General features: G+C 43.7%; 1 protein-coding gene across 3 annotated transcripts in view; it reads left to right on the top strand.

The window, feature by feature from the left end:
• Positions 1–20526, top strand: part of GNPAT (glyceronephosphate O-acyltransferase) — a 34511-nt gene that overhangs the window by 3691 nt on the left and 10294 nt on the right. For all 3 annotated transcript variants that reach the window (XM_086679686.1, XM_025915067.2, XM_086679687.1), the window contains exons 2-9: positions 5592–5774; positions 12603–12779; positions 15380–15509; positions 16881–17008; positions 17493–17568; positions 17825–17976; positions 18114–18244; positions 19799–20022. In XM_086679686.1, the coding sequence (XP_086535812.1) occupies positions 5592–5774; positions 12603–12779; positions 15380–15509; positions 16881–17008; positions 17493–17568; positions 17825–17976; positions 18114–18244; positions 19799–20022 (1201 nt within the window). The remainder of the gene's footprint in view (positions 1–5591; positions 5775–12602; positions 12780–15379; positions 15510–16880; positions 17009–17492; positions 17569–17824; positions 17977–18113; positions 18245–19798; positions 20023–20526) is intronic.

The raw sequence follows: 20526 nt of genomic DNA, 5'->3' as shown, positions 1-20526 counted from the left end.
GTCTAGCCTAAAGATACGGATTTGTCAGACATCAGCAAGCAAATTGTAGCTGAAGCCGTAGGTCTGCTTGAAACCTTTTCGTGAGAGCACGGAATGAAAAGAAGACTGGGGATAGATACTTCCTGGTGTACCCAGAACCCCAACTATGGCTTCCTGCTAAATAAAGCCTGAAGGAAAAATCTGGACTCCTTACAATGTCCTGCAAGACTACACCATTGCTACCTCTCTGATTCTACTAATGTTGCTCACTGGGCTTTAGCTACACTGGCCTTTGTTTCTCTGACAGTAAGCAGGCTCTCCCCTTAAGCGTGCTTACAATTCCCTCTGTGTGGCATGCTGTTTTTCCCAGAAATTTGCATCGCTTCCCCTGTCCCATTTGAGGTGCCAGTTCAAATACCACCTCCCAGAGAGGCCTCAACCCAGGCATTCAATCTAAAGTAGCTCTCCAGTCCTTCCTGGTTAGTTACTATATTTTATTTTCTTTATATTCCCTTTTCCAATGTCGTGTTAACATCAGTCTTGTACTGACTCTCAAAGCTGTGTGTTAATGTCTCATGACGTTTGTAGAGCCCATTGTTGACATACAACCGTTATGAAAAATTAAAGATTGACTTTTGTAAATTTACAGTTAAATAAATTCTGTTAAAAATGAAAGTAATAAATACCCCAAGCTCAGCACTCCCTAATTATTTTACTAAATTTTACTGTTACCCACGCTTTTGAGGTTATTTATGTCCGTCAGACTGTAAGGTAGAGATGCTATGTAAGACTGGCTACTGCACATCCCTCCCCAGCTCTCCGCCTACGGAGGTCATGTTGGTAGCTTGAAATCTGCCAGGGCTCTCCCATGGTTAAACATTCACCAGCGTGCCACTGGGAGTATGCCTAAGTGAACTTATTTGTTGTCTGTCTTTCCGTAAGGCAGCGTAAGCTCCTTTCCTACATGTTCTTTGTCTGCCTTGTTCATATTTTATTCTCAGCCTGTAGAACAGTGCCTGGTATGTTGTGGGCTCTCCCTAACTATCTGTTGAATGAATGGATCCTCCAGAGCAGTTGAAAGGGAGGTACAAGGAGAAGCTTGTTTAGCTACAAATAAGAAGGGGCTGCTGTAAAAATTAAGATAGAAAAACAATGGGGGGAACTAACTGAAATCTTACTTGGGCTCCTCTTTGTATCGTGCCCCTAGATGGGTAGCTGTGCAAATACATTTATCTTATGGTAATAAATACTTCTCCATCATGTAAAGGGAAGGCCAACAAATGAGTAGTTAACACTCAACCCTAGCTGCGAGTAGGAATCACTTGGAGTACTTTTAAAAATAATTCTGATGCCCAGGTACCATTCACAGACTAAATTAATCAAGAATCTCTAAGGGGTCCTGGGCATCAGTATATTTTTTAAGTGCCCAGGTTATTTTCATGTGCAGCCTGGGTTAAAAAATCACTGGATTAGCCATTGGGTCAGGACCAGATTGGGAGCACTTTGAGCTTTAGCCTGTGAATATTGGGGAGCCAGCAGCAGCAGGGCTCAGGAAGTGTCTTCATTCAGTAATTTATTTTTTCATTCTACAATGAGTTCCTACTAGGAACTGGGAATACAAAAACATATAAGACGCACTACCTACGCAGACAAGAAGTTTACAGTCTTGCAGGGGAGATACCAATCTGGGTTTAATGAAGTATTTTAGATGCTGTCATGAAAGGCTCAGTTAAGAGTCAAAGGAGAAGATGGTCAGTTCAGTCTAGGTTGAGGGGGGAGAGTCAGGAAATGGTACACAGAGGTAAACAGAGGCTGAGGTTGATGGCTAAGTGTTTTCAGGTGAACAGCGCAGAAGGGTCTCCCTCCTCCATCTCTCTCCCTGTCTCTATATATGTACACTTATTTATAATTATTTTGTATATTCATATGTAATATAAAAATGTTTATAAACATAAATGCCTTACGTGTGTGTGTGTGTGTGTGTGTGTGTGTGTGTGTGTGTGTGTGTGTACAGAGAGAGAGAGAGAGAGAAGATCTTTGTCTCCCTAGCTGATTCCAATCCTTTTCTCTTCCCACTGCCAGGACCACTAAGTGGGAAGTCTCTAAATCCCCTTTCATCCCTAAAATTATATAATCTATAATGACAGTTTGTTACATTGTACCAAGTCTGAGTCTATACATAAACTGTATATTCTTTTACTGATGAGAAATGGGAGATTTGAGAAGGTTCTTGAACCTTACAAGCAAGAGTATGATATGTTACAAGGACAGAGTTTTACAGTAGAATCCCAGCATTAGAAGATTTTTCCCTCATCTATTCTTTATACTTTATATATGTGGGCATAACAATGTTCGTGTTTGCGTATTTCACGTTTTACATGCTACCCTTTTGATGTTGAAACTCCTCTTAAGTGCTCTTTTGTTTGTATTCTCATTATGCCTAGTCATGTTCTCAGTTTAACATTCTATATTTTTTTCTGTTACTTCAACATGTAGTCATTCAGTTGTGCTCTATTCCAAACACACCTGGATGTTGGGAAATACAAAGAGGACATGTGTTTTGTCTTCAGGATACTTGCATTTTGGGGTGACGACATGCAAACGATTGCAGTATTATGGGTACATTCCATCATAGGTGGAGGTACTGGGTAAAGACGTTCTGGTGGGGAAGGCAGAGTAAGTCCCTCTGAGCAACTCAAGGAGGGTTTTCTCACAAGAGTGATGCCTGAGCAAGGATGACAGAGGAACAAAAAGGCCTTCCAGACACAGAGATGAGCATGTGCAAAGACCCAGAAGCATGTCAACAATGAACTGTGTTGGGGAAATGCAAATCATTTGCTATCGAGTAGACCTTAGCATGGTGGCCAATGAGTCTGGAGAGGGAGGGACAGACCAGCTCATAGGGGTGCTTGTATGACATCAGAAATGGTTTAGGTCTTACTCTAATGGAGGTGGCGAGTCATTTAAGTATTTTAAGCAGGGAACAACTGGGTCAGAATTGTGTTTTGAAAAGAGCACATGGCAACATGGAGGGTAGAGTCAAAGGGTCAAGGAGACCAGTGAGGAGGCTGCTGTGATAAAGCGCACAGGCTGGACCTGTGGTTGAGGAGTAGATGTGCTATGTTCTTAAAGGCCACCTTAACAGGATCAGATGGATTGCACACAAGGGTGAGGGAGGAGAGGTCTAGAATAATGCAAAGGGATGTAGATGGCATGGTGGTTGTTGAGATTTCTGGTGTAAAACTCCAGAAAATAAGCAGGTTGTAGGATTGTGCAGAGGAGAAATGAGTTCAGTTTTAGAAAGGCCAAATGTCGGGGTGCCTCGGTGGCTCAATCAGTTAAGCATCCGACTGGGGCTCAGGTCATGATCTTACAGTTCAGGGGTTCGAACCCCGTGTCAGACTCTGTGCTGACGGCTCAGAGCCTGGAGCCTGCTTTGGATTCTAAGTCTCCCTCTCTCTCTGCCCCTCCCCTGCTCATGATCTGTCTCTCTCTCTGTCTCTTAAAAATAAATAAACCTTAGGAGGGCCAAATGTGAAGTGTTTGCAACTAAATGTGTACATCAGGAGCTCCCATGGGAGAAGAGAACCAAGCAGGAGGTTCGACCACATGTACAATTAGTATCTAAAGCCAGATGAGCAGTACAGTGGGTTGAGACAGGACAGTTGGATATGTTAACATTAAGGGAAATGGGAGGAAAGAAGAAACATTTTCATTTTGGTTGAAATTTTCCCCCAAGGTTGAGAAATCACTGGATTAGAGAAATGAGATGGATCTTCTGCTGTGACAAGAGTCATGAATTAAAAACCAAAGTAAAGGGGCGCCTGGGTGGCTCGGTTGAGCGACCGACTTTGGCTCAGGTCATGATCTCAAGGTTTGTGAGCTCAAGCCCCGCGTCGGGCTCTGTGCTGACAGCTCGGAGCCTGGAGCCTGCCTCAGATCCTGTGTCTCCCTCTCTCTCTGCCCCTCCCCCATTCATGCTCTGTCTCTCTCTCTCTCTCTCTCCCTCTCAAAAATGAATAAATGTTAAAAAAAAAAATAGGAAAATTTCAGGATGGTTGGAGGTGGGGAAAGGAGGGAGCCCTTAAGAATGGTGTCAGGCCATAGGGAGGTCTAGGAAGATGAAGACTAGAAGGAGGTCAGGGTTTAATGATTAAATTAGAAAGAAATAATAATGTGTGTTGTATTTTTTAATAGCAACGAATAGAAAATAATTAAAAGTTCCATTAGTAATAATATGGTGGAAGAAACTGAAAGGACAAGGAAGTTTATACAGGAAGTGAAAAACTCAAGTGACAAATCAAAATGTATGTGTGTCAGGTGGGAATGTGTGTATATGCCCAGAAAAAAAGCATTCACTAGAATGGTCCCTGGGTCATTGGACAGCAGGTGATTTAAATTTTCTTCTTTGAGCTTTACTGTAACTTCCAGATTTATTTATTTATTTATTTTTGGCTTTAAAACATTTTATTAAGGGCACCTGCGTGGCTCATTCAGTTGAGTGTCTCTTGATTTTGGCTCAGGTCATGATCCCAGGGTCATGGGATCAAGCACTGCATCAGGCTCTTTGCTGAGCATGGAGCCTGCTTGGGATACATGCTCGCTCACTCTCTCGCTCGCTCGCTCTCACTCTCCCTCTCCCCCTCCCCCTCTTCCCCTTCTGCCCCTCCCCCACTGGTACACGTGCTCACATACACATGCTCTCTCAAAACTAATTTAAAAATTTTTTAATTCCCTGATCAAAACAATTCTTAAAAAAAATAATAATAATAATACATTTTACTAGAATCTGAATTGCTATTTAAGTGCCCCAGAATCTCTAAGCATTTTTTTCTCCCCAGTAAGTTGACCGCTGCTCACACAGGTTAATGCAGGAAAGATAAATAGAAGTTCCTAGGATCTGCCCAACCCCGGATAGAGGACACCCTTTGTGTCAGCAACACGCATGGTAGCCAGGGAGAAGGCAGGTGGCTCTTTGCGTCTCATCACAGCCTGTAGATGGAAGTGGCAGGAGCCATGACCTGGGCATCCCTGCCGCCCCAACAGCACTTCTCCAAGAGGGTAAAGTTCAAACTTCAGCCCTTCAGTCACCAGAGGAAAAAAGTATTTGAAGAAGTTGGAGGACATATGGGGTGCCTTAAGTGGATTGGCACCCATGTAGTTTAATTTGACATAATTTTGAATTTCTATTGTATGCTTGGATTTAATTGTGAATCCTAAGGAGAAGAGGCAGGCAAACCATATTTATCAATGTGATTGATAAAATTGACCAGATAAAATTGATTATAAAATTGGTCAGATTATTCTAGAGCTTAATCTCTCATCTTTACTATCTTTGTTGACTTTTCCAAAAGGGTACTGGCTTTACAAAGATAGCAAACAGACATAATAAAATATTGTGATAATTCAATATCAATTTATTGACCCCTAACTGTCATTATATTTCCTTTTTTTTAGTATAGGAGAACCTTTTATCAGTGCACTCTGCTCTTGTTCGTGTGTCCTTGAATAAAAATGTTGGCAAAGATGAGACCTTACCAGTGTAGTCCCTAATCTGCCCTAATTTATTTTACAGTATGTGCGTTACTTTCTTTCATTTTCCTTACCCACAGAAGGAGCTCAAAAAATGGGATGAATTTGAAGATATTTTAGAGGAGAGGAGGCATGTCAGTGACTTGAAGTTTGCAATGAAATGCTACACACCTCTTGTCTATAAGGGGATTACTCCTTGCAAGCCAAGTGATATTAAATACAGTGTTCTCAATTCTGAAGAGGTTCATTATGTCATTAAACAGGTAGGTGATTCCCTCTTCAACCACAGCCAACAAGGAACAACATAGGTTTGAACTGTGCGGGTCCATTTAGGGTGGATTTTTTTTTTTAATAAATACAGTACAGTACTGTAAATGTATTTTCCTTATGATTTTTTTCTTATGATTTTCTTAAAAATATATTCTCTAGCTTATTGTGAGAATATAGTATGTAATACATATAACATGGAAAATACGTGTAAATCAACTGTTCATGTTATCGGTAAAGCTTCCAGTCAATAGTAGGCTATTAGTTAAGATTTTGAGGAGTCAAAAGTTACACATGGATTTTCAACCGCATGGGGGGTTGGCACCCAGCCCCCACGTTGTCCAAGGGTCAACTGTAGTCTGATTGGGAATGACAACAGTTGTATAATCCATTGAATTGACAATGAAATCTGATATGCTGACAGGAGCCCAGTATACAGGGGCACTAATTACTCATAAGGCAAATAATTTGTGTAGAGAGTTGGGAAAGCGATTTTTTTTTTTTGTCCATAGACTGATTGATGAATGGATAAAGAAGATGAGGTGTGTGTGTGTGTGTGTGTGTACACACACACACACACACACACACACACACACAATGGAATACTACTCAGTGATGAAAAAGAATGAAATCTTGCCATTTGCAACAACGTGGATGGAACTAGAGGGTATTGTGCTAAGTGAAGTAAGTCACTTAGAGAAAGACAAATATCTCATGATTTCACATATCTGTGGAATTTGAGAAACTCAACAGATGAGCATAGGGGAAGAGAAGGAAAAGTAAGATAAAAACAGGGAGGCAAACTGTATGAGACTCATAAATACAGAGAACAAACAGCGTTGCTGGAGGGGAGGTGGGTGGGGGGATGGGTTAAATGGGTGATGGGCATTAAGGAGGGTACTTTTCAGGATGAGCACTGGGTGTCCTATGTAAGAGATGAATCACTGGGTTCTACTCCTGAAGGCAAGACTACACTGTATGTTAACTCACTTGAATTTAAATTAAAAAAAAAAAAAAAAAAGAAAAGAAAATCGATTTTTTTTTAATGATGCCTACCTAAAAGATGATTAGGGGTTGTCCAGGTGAAGTGGGTGAAGAAATGTTCCTAGCAGAGTAGATAACATTTTCCCCGTGGTTTTCAAATTTCACTGCACATTAAAGTTGCTGGAGAAGCTTTCAGGAATCCCTGTGCATAGATCTCACCCCCATATGAATTGAATCAGAACGTCAGAGGGAGGGAACCAGACATTCTAGTAGTAGTTTTTAGAGAAGCCCAGTCAACTCCAAAGTATAGCAAAGTTTGGGAACCACCGGCTTATTTTAAAGACTAGAGAGCATGTGTACTCACAGTACTAGAAGCAGGTCCGACCAGACCGAAGAGGGCACAGAAGGAGTAGTGGTAAGAATTGGAACTGGAGAGGGGCGCCTGGGTGGCGCAGTCGGTTAAGCGTCCGACTTCAGCCAGGTCACGATCTCGCGGTCCGTGAGTTCGAGCCCCGCGTCGGGCTCTGGGCCGATGGCTCAGAGCCAGGAGCCTGTTTCCGATTCTGTGTCTTCCTCTCTCTCTGCCCCTCCCCCGTTCATGCTCTGTCTCTCTCTGTCCCAAAAATAAAAAAATAAAAAAAGTTGAAAAAAAAAGAATTGGAACTGGAGAGGGAAGCAGCGGCCACATGGTGAAGGGTTTTATAAACCATCCAGAGGAATTCGATTTTATCCTACATACAATGCAAAGTCATTGAAAGGTTTCAGGTTGGACTGTGGCCTGATCGGTTTATGTTTTAGAAGCACCGTTCTGCTCCAGACGGAGAGGGGAAGTCTGGTTATGATGCTTTTGCAATACTCCCTTTGTGGGATCACACTTGCCTAGACCGGTAAGTGGTCGTAGAAACGAGTTGGACAGATTTAAGAAATTTAAGAGGTGGAGTAGACCTTATTGAATGAAGGGAAGGGCAAGAAAGACTTAGAAATGAGAGCACCATTCATTGCGATAGGGAGCCCAGGAGAAGGAATGGACTGGGGAGAAACACTAAGTTCTGTCGTGGACGTGTGATTTGAAGGCAGCAGGATAGAGGCATTCAGTGGGCAGGACTACAGCTTCCTGGCGGCCGGCCCTCCCTGTTCTGTTGCCCAAGTGCTTTTGTGCCTTGAGGTGAACCTGGAGAGATCTTTGCTTCATTGACTTTTAAGCGGAATTTAGTCAGCTGTATGGCCTCAGGAAAGCTCTTTATCTCTGCTGTTTTCTTCTGATTTGGATGTATGACCTGTGCTCCTAATCCTTTTGTTTTCATCTCTCTGTCATGATCTGTCTTGAAGAAACAATTAGTCTTCTCTGATTGGTCCTGTTCCATCAGCGGCATGAAGTTTCCTCGTCAATTAGAAGCCAAAGACAGTGGTTCTCAATACCGGCTCTTTGATAGAACTTTTACAGAAAGTTAACTGTTATTATCCACCAGTATATACACTCCATGAAGGCAAAAATTTTATCTCCCTTAATGACTTTTTTTTTTTTTTTTTTTTTTTTTTTTGCTGTATTCCTAGTGCCTAGCACATAGTACACATTCAGTAAATATTTCTTGAATGAATGAATAAAAAAATATGCTTTGGTCCTGTCCACAGAGATTCTGATTTAATGACTCTGGAATAGGACCCAGGCATCTCTTTCTTCTTCTTCTTCTTTTTCATCTTCTTTTTAAAAGCTTCCCAAGTAGGAGTGCCTAGGTGGCTCAATTGGTTAAGCATCCGACTTCAGCTCAGGTCATAATCTCACGGCTTATGAGTTTCAGCCCCGTGTCAGGCTCTGTGCTGACAGCTCAGAGCCTGGAGCTTGCTTCAGATTCTGTGTCTACATCTCTCTGCCCCTCCCCCGCTCATGGTCAGTCTCTTTGTCAATAAACAAACATTTAAAAAGTTAATAAAAGCTCCCCAAATAATTCTAGTGCATAGCCAGATCAAGCATGACTGACCCACGCCAGTGTTTCTCAAACTTGGCTGTGCTACTGAGAAAAAAATCCCATAATGTAGGTAGATTGGAATTGTTATAACTCAAGATTATGTAACCCAACTGGGCCCTCTGTAATTCTTGTTACTCAGGAATTCTTTGTTTCCCCAGTGAAGTCTCTTCCATTCTCCAAAATGACAGTGTCAGTGTCCGTCCCATTCTTTCTGAGCCTCCCATCTCCCCCCCCCTTACCCTCAACATGAGATCTTTCTTCTTGCTTCACAAAAAAATGTAAACCATTATATGACCACTCTCAACTTCCTGTGATCAAGCTACTAATTGACCTGCATCTGATACCCATAATTCTCCTCTTCCTTCCTGTTCAGAGGGGACAGGGAGCCCTTTCTCCTGTTGGGAGTTCAGTCCCTCCCCTACTCCTTTGCTCTGAACTTGACTTGCTCCCTCCTCCCCCGGGACTTTGTTTGCTCGATTGTCCTCCCAAATGTCTTTAACTTTTTACTGTTCTTTACTGCTTTACATCCTCACTGAACATGCTTAATTGTCTTCCAGCTTAAATCAGCCTTTGAGCACATTTGTTCCCCCTTATGACTCAGCACTTCCTTTCCCTGTTGTGTTCTACTCTTAGAAGCAGCTGGCTGTTTTCTGTACTTTCTCACCCTTTGTGTATACGCAGCTCCAGCTCACTGGAATCTGGTTTCCAACCTGCTGTAATTAATCTCTCCAGGATTGCAAATAATGACTTCCTTCCTTATGGCTAAAATCAACCTTGTTGAAATCCTTCGCAGTCTTTGGCACACTCTCCCTCTTTTTTTTTTAGAAGTTTTTAGGTTCTCTCTACACCCAGCATGGGACCCAAACTCACAGCCCCGAGATCAAGAATCCCGTGATCCGGGGCGCCTGGGAGGCTCAGTCAGTTAGGCGTTCAACTCTTGATTTCGGCTCAGGTCATGATCATGGTTCGTGAGATGGAGCCCCACATCAGGCTCTGCGCTGACAGTGCAGAACCTGCTTGGGATTCTTTCCCCCCTCTCTCGCTGCTCCACTCACACTGGCTCACTTACTCTCTCAAAAATAAACAAACTAAAAAAAAAAAAAAAAAAACACATGCACCGCTGAGTCAGCCAGGCATCCCCCCTCCCACCAAATCTTCTTGATTTCCTCCGTTGATGTGCTTCTTTTCCTTCGCTTGTGTCTTTAAATGCTGCTGTTCCTCAACTTCTTGTTCTAACTCACTCTCTGAGCAGTTTTATTTATTGCCAGAATTATAAGTATCTTCCTTATACTTATGTTGTTATGTTAGTAATATGTTATAAACAACAGTATGTAATAAATAATAATTACTATCTGTTGCTTCAGTCCAGATCTCTTTTGAGACACATATTTTGATGTCTATTGGAATACCTACTTGGAAAATCCAAAAACCTCTCAAATTCAGGATGTCTGAATCAAACTCTCTTACCCTCCCACCCCTACTGCTGTACCACGCACACCCCCCTCCCCCTGTTTTCTGTACTCCAAGAACAACCCTGCCGTGTGCCTGCTGCTCAAACCGCAAATCTGGATGCCGTCTTCAGCTTCCTGCTTTCCCTTCATCCTAGTCAGTCACTAGGAGCGGCTCCTGTGCTCCCCTTGATAGCTCTTGTCTGTTTCTTTCCATCTCTGCTGCCGCTTCTCCAACTCAGGCTGTCTTTGGCTCACAGGAATGCAAGAGCTGCCATCAAAGTGCTTTTAGCCGAGGAAAGATGAGATTACTGCTGCATCGAAGGGACCACTCAGGTTTGTGGTGTGGAGAGCAGACTGAAGAGGGACAGCACCCGGACAAGGACTTACAGAGCTATTGCTCATCTTTTAATCTCATCTGAGGTTTCCAGGAAGAGGGTGCTGGAAGGACAGACATACCTGTTGAGCAAATGAGAAGCCCAGGTGCACAGAATAAGGGATCAGGTCATTCTCTGCTTCCGTGCTTTTGTCCAGTTTTGGAGAAGGCATTCCTTCTGAATCGACCAGCCTGCTCCCCTGAATGCCTCATGTGTGTAATTCTTTCAGAACCCCGGGGGTCATGTCCTTCCTACTCTTCAGCCTTCTCTACCGGCCCAGCTGGCATAAGCACTTCCTGGCTGGGGGAGGGCCCTCTCGGCCACGTCTCTCTTTCCCTTCTCGGCTCAGCTCCTCAAAGGTATAGTCTGTCCTTCCCCATTCACGCCCCACTTTTAGCAGGCCATGCACCTCATCCGGTAAAGGTCACTGTGGATCTCCAAGGGACCCGATCCCAGGGGCTGTTTTAGTCTTCGCTGTATCTTAACTGTGTCCGTTTTTGTTGGGCAGTCTCCTGCAGGACCTCTCTTGACGTTGATGGTGCAACCCGGTGTAGTTCTCTGAATATCTCCCTTGTCAATCTCTTTACAGGTTCTTCCATCCACCAGGCAAGTGTTTCTCAAGGTCAAACCCTCAGCCTCCTTTATCCCTGCAGCCTCCCTGATCCATTTTGTCCATTGTCTTCATTTCCATTTTCACCTGTAGTCTGGTGATGTCCAGACAGGATCTCTAGCCTTGGCTAGATTATCAGGGTTCAGACTTTTATCTCTGACTGTCCTGTTCCCTGAAGGTCATCTAATTTGTATGTCTCACAAACCCCTCAGAATCAGTATCCCCGCCTTCTCAACCCCTGCACCACACTGCCTTCTACCCTTGGTCTGTCTCCCCCATCTCAGGACCGCCCCACCATCCGTTCTGTTGCCCAGAAGAACTGAGCATCTCTCTGCCCTTCGCCTTCTCTTCAGCACCTTTTATTACCTTTGTTTGGGCCTTTTCTGTCTCTGGCCTCAACTATTTTGATAGTTCTTCAAATGGACTCCCTTTCCTAGGCTTGTTTCCTGAAATCCATCCTTACCACTAATCCACTGATTCCTCTGTTTCCCTGAAAAAGATAAAATACGGAGCTAGGTAGAGGATAATTATCCATTTGTGAAGGTACGAAATGCCACTGAACTGTTGATTTTGAAATGGCTAATTTTAGGCTATATTAATTTCACCTCATTGTTTTTTTTAAAAAAACATGTAAATTAAGAAGCTGGGACTCCAGCATTCTACCCTCTGATATTCTGGACCTCATCCTAAAGCAGAACATTCTCCTCTGCAAAGGATAATTATTATTTATCACATAGACTCCACACTTGTTTCCAACATGCTTGTTTAGGGGGAAGTAAAAAGAGATTAGGATTCCTTAAGGACAGAAACGGACTTGTTCATCTCCAGGCCTAGCACACGCCCATATTTGTTCTCTTTACAAGAAGATGTGGTGTGCCATATGAATAAAGAGAGTTCCATTGTGAGGTCATTGATTTCACTAGTTACCCTTTGATACTTGGGAGAGTTTTGTCCCAGTGACCTCTATATCTGAATAGTTTAAACGGTTATTGTGATGTAATCTGGCATTTTTACCTTGTATATTACCCTGTAATAGCACTGAGCAAGCAGATGGAGTGCTGCAACATTCTAGGGAAAGAAATTGCTAAATATGTATTCTAGGACACTAATACACAGGCAACAACTTATTTTAGAGAATTTGGTTGTAAGCTTATTAAGAAATCAAATGAAAGGTGAGAGGTTTTCTTTAGTCTAAAATACTATCCTTGAAAGACGATTCTCTTTGAATTTCTAGTCTGTGAGGTTATCTAAATAGGATCATTTATCTACTGTGGTTATATTGGAAAATAAATTATGTCAATTTAAATGAAGAAGAGAGCATAGCATTTTTGAGCTATATAGTATTGGTCCATTTGGAACTAGTCATACTGGCTTGAGGGAATACAGTTCTGGCTTCTTTCCTTCAGAAACGTCTCCTTGCTTTTCCTTTTCCCTCTAGCTTTCCAAGGAATCCCTTCAATCCGTCGATGTCCTCCGAGAGGAAGTTTGTGAGATCTTGGATGAAATGAGCCACAAACTGCGTCTGGGAGCCATCCGTTTTTTTGCCTTTGCGCTGAGCAAAATATTTAAACAAATTTTCTCAAAAGTGTGTGTAAATGAAGAAGGTATTCAGAAAGTGAGTATCGCTGGTTAAAAAACAACCTCTTCTTCTACCCCTCATGATACAATCAACGCAGAGACATCTCACTCTGCACCAAATGAGCAGGCCCTTGGCATCGGGCATCCAGGCTGGCCGGAAGAGGCTCTGCCTCTCTGGAGGGTGATGTTTGTCACTTTCAGATCTTCAGACTTGAGATTAAGTTACTTAGTCAGGTAATACTTACAGGCTAACCTAATGTCAGATGTCCACAAAGTTACAGAAGTAATGCCGAGAATTTCTGTACGCGGTTCACCTGGATTCCCCTCCAACATTTCCTTCATCCTTTTCCTCAGTTCTCCAGTGTGTTTTTCCCATAAGCGGTTAGGATACTCCCATCTGGCGCAATTATCAAAATAAGCAAACTGACATTTAACGCTAGAGTACAGACCTCATTCATAATCCACCAGTCGTCCCGGTTATGTCCTGTACAGCAAAAGAAAATCCTCTATCACGCGTCACGTTCAGCTTCCTTATCTCTGTAGACCCTTTTAAGTTAGAACAATAACTCGGCCTTTGTTTGTGTTTCATATTAGTTTTGGAAACAAAACCCAAAAAACAAAACCAGACCTATTTTATAGCTTGCCTTGATTTGGATTCGAGTGATGTTTTCTCAGTGGGAAAACATTGTGTCCTTCTCAGTGCAGCAGGTCAGGAACACCGCGATGTGCACTTTCAGCATTTGGTTAAGGTGGTATTTCCCTTTGTAATGAGTAAGTATCTTGTGGAGAGATGCTTCAAGAGGGGTCCGCCTTACTTCCTCCATTAGTTTTTACATTGACTGATGATTTTTGCCTGAACCAGTTATTACTCTAATGATTGCCAAATGGTGATTTTTCTAATTCCATCACTGTTGTTAACAGCCTGCTTTCCTCTGAAAGGAAGAGCTTTTCCTATTTTTATTCATTTATGTTTTTTAATATCGTTTTTCCTCTTACCAAGAAGCTCTCACCTTCATTGACCTGCCTGTACATGTCTTTTAAGGTTTTGTTTTATTCAGTCATTTACTTTCAAGTATTTCTTCTTTTTTCCTCCTCTGACTATTTTCTAGATTGCTGACTTACTCTCTGGATCTCTGTCAAAGAATGCTTGATAAAGCCATCCAGAGACGGGCACCTGGGTGGCTCGGTTGGTTGAGTACCCACTTCGGTTCAGGTCATGATTTCACAGTTTGTGGGTTCGAGCCCTGCCTCAGGCAGTCTCTCTGCTGACAGCTCGGAGCCTGGAGCCTGCTTCGGATTCTGTGTCTCCCTCAGTTTTTGCCCCTCCCCTGCTCGTGGTCTGTCTCTCTCTGTCTCTCAAAAATAAATAAACCTTAAAAAAAAAAAAAAAAGCCATCCAGAGAATCTTGACTGGTGTTGACTGGCCATGTCTTCTTTTTTTTTTTTTTTTTTTTTTAATTTTTTAACATGTATTTATTTTCGAGAGACAGAGAGAGACAGAACGTGAGCAGGAGAGGGGCAGAGAGAGAGAGGGAGACACAGAATCCGAAGCAGCCTCGAGGCTGAGCTGTCAGCATAGAGCCCGATGTGGGGCTCGAACTCACAAACCGTGAGATCGTGACCTGAGCCAAAGTCAGATGCTTAACCGACTGAGCCACCCAGGCGCCCCTGGCCATGTCTTCTTAACTGATCACACATTACCTTGCCTTGGCGAATTATAGTTAGATTAAAAAAGAAAAGAAAAGCAGATAACACACTGATACAGTGAATGTATTTGAGGTATCTTGACAGCCTACAAAATATATCTGGAGGCTCAAATTCCTTCTAACTGCAGGGCTCCCATTCTTCCTGCAGCCAGTCCAGTGTATAGAGAAATACCCTACCTCTCATTTATCCTGCTAATTCAGATTTGTTTTCATTAGTCTACCCAAGAGAAGCTTTGTTCCCTCTTATACACACAATCAGTCTAGCACAGTGGGTAACAGCTGACCTTTTTTTTTTTTTTTTTAAGTTTATTTTTGAGAGAGAGCGCACCCGTGTGAGTGGGGTAGGAGCGGAGTGGGGGGCGGAGGGAGAATCCCAAGCAGGCTCTACACTGTCAGCACGGAGCCCAACGCAGGGCTCATTCTCCCCAAAGGAGAGCTCATGACCTGAGCTGAAATCAAGCGTCAGACACTTAACCAGCCGAGCCTCCCAGGTGCCCTGACAGCTAGCTGACTTTTTAATTCAGACTGATTTCAGTTGTATCCCCAGCCCGGCCATCGATCAGATGCATCACCACGTCGCAAATGAGGAACCTAATGCTTAGGCCTTCTTTACAAATATGTGGAATTAAACAATGCGTGTAAAATGCTTCATATGTGAAATGCTTAATGTGGTGCCCCGCTGATATGTTAGTGTTTATCACTATTATTTTCTATGCAATTTACATTTTTAATGTTCTTGCATCATGTGTGCTTATTTCTGTAAAACTCTGAAATGTAGTAGGGGATTCTGTATGTAGCAGGGGAGCCAGAAAGACCTTGTTATCCTTAGTGTTCCCTCTGTACATATACACATTCTTCCTGTTCTGATGTGGCATGTGATTTTAATAATATGAAAACTGAAATGATTCAAAAGGGAACATTTGTTTTAAAGCTACAGCGAGCTATCCAGGAGCACCCGGTTGTTCTGCTGCCCAGTCATCGAAGTTACATTGACTTCCTGATGTTGTCTTTTCTCTTATACAACTATGATTTACCTGTACCAGTCATAGCGGCAGGAATGGGTATGTATTGTTTCCCCGTTTTTTATTTTAATTACAAAAATAAAAAATACTCACCAAAGCGATTTTAACAGTTCCTGAGGTGTTTGAAGATGATGGTGAAAATACCCTGTCCCTTCTTCCGTTTCAATTTTACATTTTTTTTTTTAATTTTTTTTCAACGTTTATTTATTTTTGGGACAGAGAGAGACAGAGCATGAACGGGGGAGGGGCAGAGAGAGAGGGAGACACAGAATCGGAAACAGGCTCCAGGCTCTGAGCCATCAGCCCAGAGCCTGACGCGGGGCTCGAACTCACGGACCGCGAGATCGTGACCTGGCTGAAGTCGGACGCTTAACTGACTGCGCCACACAGGCGCCCCTCAATTTTACATATTTTTATATGAGTGTTTTTACTTCTGTAGGACTGATTCCCAAAAGCAGGATTGCTAAAGCAAATAATTGTTTATCACCTCCCTTTTGAGGTAGCCAGGAAAGTTGGGATTCAAGAATACACCTTGGTTAATAAATGCAGTAAACAGTAAGGTAAAAACAGCCAGGGACTTAAGTACTTTAAAAGCATTTTCATCTGTACAGACATGTGAGGGAGTTATTTGAAAAGTAAGGAAAATGGAAAGAAGGAGGGTTTTTAAACTGATGATAGAACTCTTCCTCTCATCCGGGACTTGGTGGATTTATTCTGTGCCACTCAGAGAAGGCTGGGTAAAAAAAGAAAGGTGGATAACAAAAAGAAAAAGAAAGTCGCTCTGGACGGCTGTCCAGCATGGACCACATGTGCTGGTCTGTCGTCCAGGTCGGCAGCAGTGCTAACTGAAGACCTCGGCATGATGACATCATTGAGCTGGCCACTTGCCCACTGAGGCCACGGTCTCTGGTGGGTCTGGCCGTAAACGCCAAGGCACCCGGTGGCCCTCGAGGTAGCCTCCCAGCTGGCCTGCCCACACGGCCCCTCCTCTCCCATCAGACTGTTAGAGGTCCTTAACGGATGTTCATGTCGGGAAGTGTAATTATTTTTTTTTAAATTTTTTTTTAATGTTTATTTTTCGAGAGAGAGAGAGAAAGAGAGAGACAGAGCTCAAGAGGGGAAGGGCCAGAGAAAGAAGGAGACACAGAATCCAAAGCAGGCTCCAGGCTCTGAGCTGTCAGCAGAGCCCGATGCGGGGCTCGAACTCATGAACCGCGAGATCATGACCTGGGCCGAAGTCAGTTGCTTAACCGACTGAGCCACCCAGGTGCCCCGGGAAGTGTAATTATTAATATCACAGGGGTGTTTTCCACACACGAAATCTTTCTTCATAGAATGTGAGTTGAGGTATTTATGGAAAGTTCCAAGACCTGCAAAAAAAGGTGATCCCCTTCTGTATTTATTTCCTAGACTTCCTCGGAATGAAAATGGTCAGTGAGCTGCTGCGGATGTCGGGTGCCTTTTTCATGCGACGCACCTTTGGTGGCAATAAACTTTACTGGGCCGTGTTCTCTGAATACGTGAAAACCATGCTACGGGTAAATGCAGATAATTCCCGAGTACTTTCAAGCTGTATTTCCTTTTCACTCGAGCTTGCTGGAGGAGCTTAAATTCTTCCTTCACGAACGCTCAGCCACTCGTCCCGCTGCAGGAACGCACATGACCTCCGCAGCCTGTGTGACCTGCGGCCCTCTCGCCCATGCTTTGCCTCTGCGCCCTGCGCGTGCACAGTGTTGGTTCCAAAGGCTGGACGTGGGGGGTCGGGAGCCTGGGGGAAGGAATCAAAAGAAGGGCACCTGTTGGGATGAGCTTTGGGTGGTTGTATGGAGGCAATCTGACGATAAATTATATTTAATAATTATATTTAATAATTATATTTTAAAATTATATTTAATAATATGTATTACATATATATAATATATAAATAAATGGTTTGGGTATGGGGGAAAAAGCATTTCTCACTCTGAGACTAGGCAATGGGTTTTGTGTTTTGTTTTGTTTGTTTCTGTTTTCTCTTTAAAGAATGGTTATGCTCCTGTTGAATTTTTCCTCGAAGGGACAAGAAGTCGCTCTGCCAAGACACTGACTCCAAAATTTGGTAGGTCCTTTAGAGATTGAAGGAAGAATACAAATCCAGAAGATGTGGTGTGGTCACAGCTACTGGATATAGCTTGGCACTTTTTTTTTTTTTTTTGGCAAGATATTCTTTCTTTTTTAACCCTAACTGTTTAAGTTGTAACTGTTTCTATTTATGGGCTTAGTATCTATTGTGCACTTCAGGGTCTTCCTGTTTGTGTCCCCTTGTTTACTCCACTTTTCAATACATCTGGAAAACCCTTTCTCCCTGTTTACAGGTCTTCTGAATATTGTGATGGAGCCATTTTTTAAAAGAGAAGTTTTTGATACGTACCTTGTTCCAATTAGCATCAGTTACGACAAGATATTGGAAGAAACTCTTTATGCGTATGAGCTCCTGGGGGTGCCTAAGCCAAAGGAGTCCACAACTGTGCGTAAATTTAGGACAACCAAACTTTTATTTGAATTTGATTTTACTTGAATTCAGAGAAAATGCTCATTTATACACCAACTCCTTTCTGAACTTACTCCTGTTTATCCCCATTTCCCCTGTCGTGACGCCACTAGGGATTGTTGAAAGCCAGGAAGATTCTCTCTGAAAATTTTGGAAATATCCATGTGTACTTCGGAGACCCTGTGTCACTTCGATCTCTGGCAGCTGGAAGGATGAGTCGGAGCCCGTATAACTTGATTCCAAGGTGCAAGACCTGTGTTTTCATAACCGACATGGAGATTAGGATGAAAATCTGGAAGGGTAGTTGTGATTCTTGAGTTGACCCCTTCTAGGACTGCAACTTAGTTATCCGAGATGACGTATCAGAGGAGCAGAAAGCTTCAATTAAAGAATTATGTTTGCAGGATACGTGTGTCAAATAGGCAAGGTCAGTGCTCATTCTCAGGGGAGCCAGTGCCCTACCGCCTACGCTACACCACAGCGTGCAGTGCGCTGCCCGTACTGCGTGTGTGGGAATCGTTGAGCACTATTGGTAGGTCGGCCAAAGTGTGGTTAATCCTAGAAAGGATTATGTGGTCAGAATGAATGGCGGTGAGTCCCAGTCCTCAAGAAGGTTATAGTTTTGGGGCGCCCGTGTGGCTCAGTTGGTAGAGCACGCTACTCTGGATTTTGGCTCAGATCGTGGTCCCTGAGCCGTGGGATCAAGCCCCACCGTCGGGCTCTGCGCTGAGCGTGGAGCCTGCTTGGCATTCTCTCTCTGTCCTTCCTCCTTCCCCTCTGCCCCTCTCCCTCACTCTCGCATGCTCTCCCTCCCTCTCTCTCTCTCTCTCTCTCAAGTAATTTTTTAAAAACAGGTTATTGTTTTATGGGCACAGAAATGTATTAGGTTCTTTCAGGATGCAGGTGCAGATACACCTTTGGATTTTCTTAATTTAGAGAAATACACATGGGGAAGTAAGGAGACAGAAACCACCTGCTCAGACAGGCTTCACACGACCACATCATCGTTCATCGTTCATCCGTAGCGCCAGTGGTTCCGCGGCAGCTGGAGTGCCTCACTGGCGGCCTCGCTGGCGATCAAGCAGATGGTAGCTTTATGCTGCCACAGGCTCCACGCTATAGATCTCGGATACGTAGGACGGGGTGCCCTCACTGGCTCCAGCTTTCCCATTAAGCCACCTTACGGTGTGGACACTCTCAGGTCCTGTGCCTGTCCCCGCTTCAGCCTGTTCTGTATCGGTTCCTGATATCGGATGCCAGGTTTGGTGATCGTGCCTGAAGAATCTGTCAGGCGAGGATCGTGAGCTGCTCAGCAGAGCAGCGTAGCAGTCAGGCAAGCTGTGTGGCCCATCCAGGGCAGGCACGAGCAGTTACCACGTAAGCTGGTGTGTTCTGTGAGAGAGGTGTTCAAAGGGCAGTGAGCGAATTCCGAGAGGGCAGAGTAGTTCAGGCCCCTGGGGGAGGCATCAGGTTTCAGAGGAAGTGATACATCCTAGTTATAAAGCAACAGAAGTTGTTTTGCCTGGAACCAGGAAGAATAGGACTGTGTCCCCCTGAGTGTATTTTATCACCTCTCAAGAGCATACCGTAGAGACAGAGGGACAGGTGACACCACAGTAAGTATATTCTTGCACTGTGACCTGAGAGAATTCGGTTGGCAGAAAGAATGAGAAGCCTTCTAAAGGGTCTGCCTTCTCCCGTTCCCCTCCCTCACCATTCACATCAGTGTGGGTAGCAAAACTGTAATCTTCTTTATAGGTATATCTTCCTTATAGGTATATCCTGTTCTTCCTTATAGGTATATCCCTCAGAAACAGTCAGAGGACATGCATGCCTTTGTCACTGAAGTTGCCTATAAAATGCAGCTTCTGCAAATTCAAAACCTGGTTCTGAGCCCGTGGGCCCTCATGGCTGCTGTTCTGCTTCAGAACAAGCCTTCCTTGGACTTTGACGCTCTGGTGGAGAAGACTTTATGGCTGAAAAGCTTAACCCAGGCCTTCGGGGGGTTTCTCACCTGGCCCGGTACGTATGTGAGATGTATGTGAGGAGCGTGCTTGCTTTTTGTTTCTTAATTTGGAAAAGCTGTCACCTAGACATGAAACACCTACACGGGACACCGAGCAAAGCTTTGCTCAGAGAGAAAGAAAACTTTTTTTTGAAGTTTGTTTATTTATTTATTTTGAGAGCGAGAGAGAGCAAGCAGGGGAGGGGCAGAGAGGGGGAGAGAGAGAGAATCTCAAGCCGGCTCCACAGGCTCAGCACAGAGCCCTGTGAGGGACTTGAACTCACAAACTGTGAGATCATGACCTGAGCCGAATCAAGAGTCGATGCTTAACTGACTGAGCCACCCAGGCGCCCCAGACAGAAAGAAAACGTCATTTGTTTTTATCACTGGGGGACACTGAATACAGTATGTTGATTATTTGAGAACAATTGCTTACGTGTCACTTCTTCCTATGAGACTCTGGGTATGTCAATTAAAATGCTGCCTCCTTGGCACCTAGCAGGGTGGAGAGTGGATGAATC

This window comes from Puma concolor, chromosome D2 (assembly GCF_028749965.1).
Source record: "Puma concolor isolate L17-30 chromosome D2, mPumCon1.1.hap2, whole genome shotgun sequence".
Lineage (NCBI taxonomy): Eukaryota > Metazoa > Chordata > Mammalia > Carnivora > Felidae > Puma > Puma concolor.
This window is presented reverse-complemented; position numbering and strand designations above follow the sequence as displayed.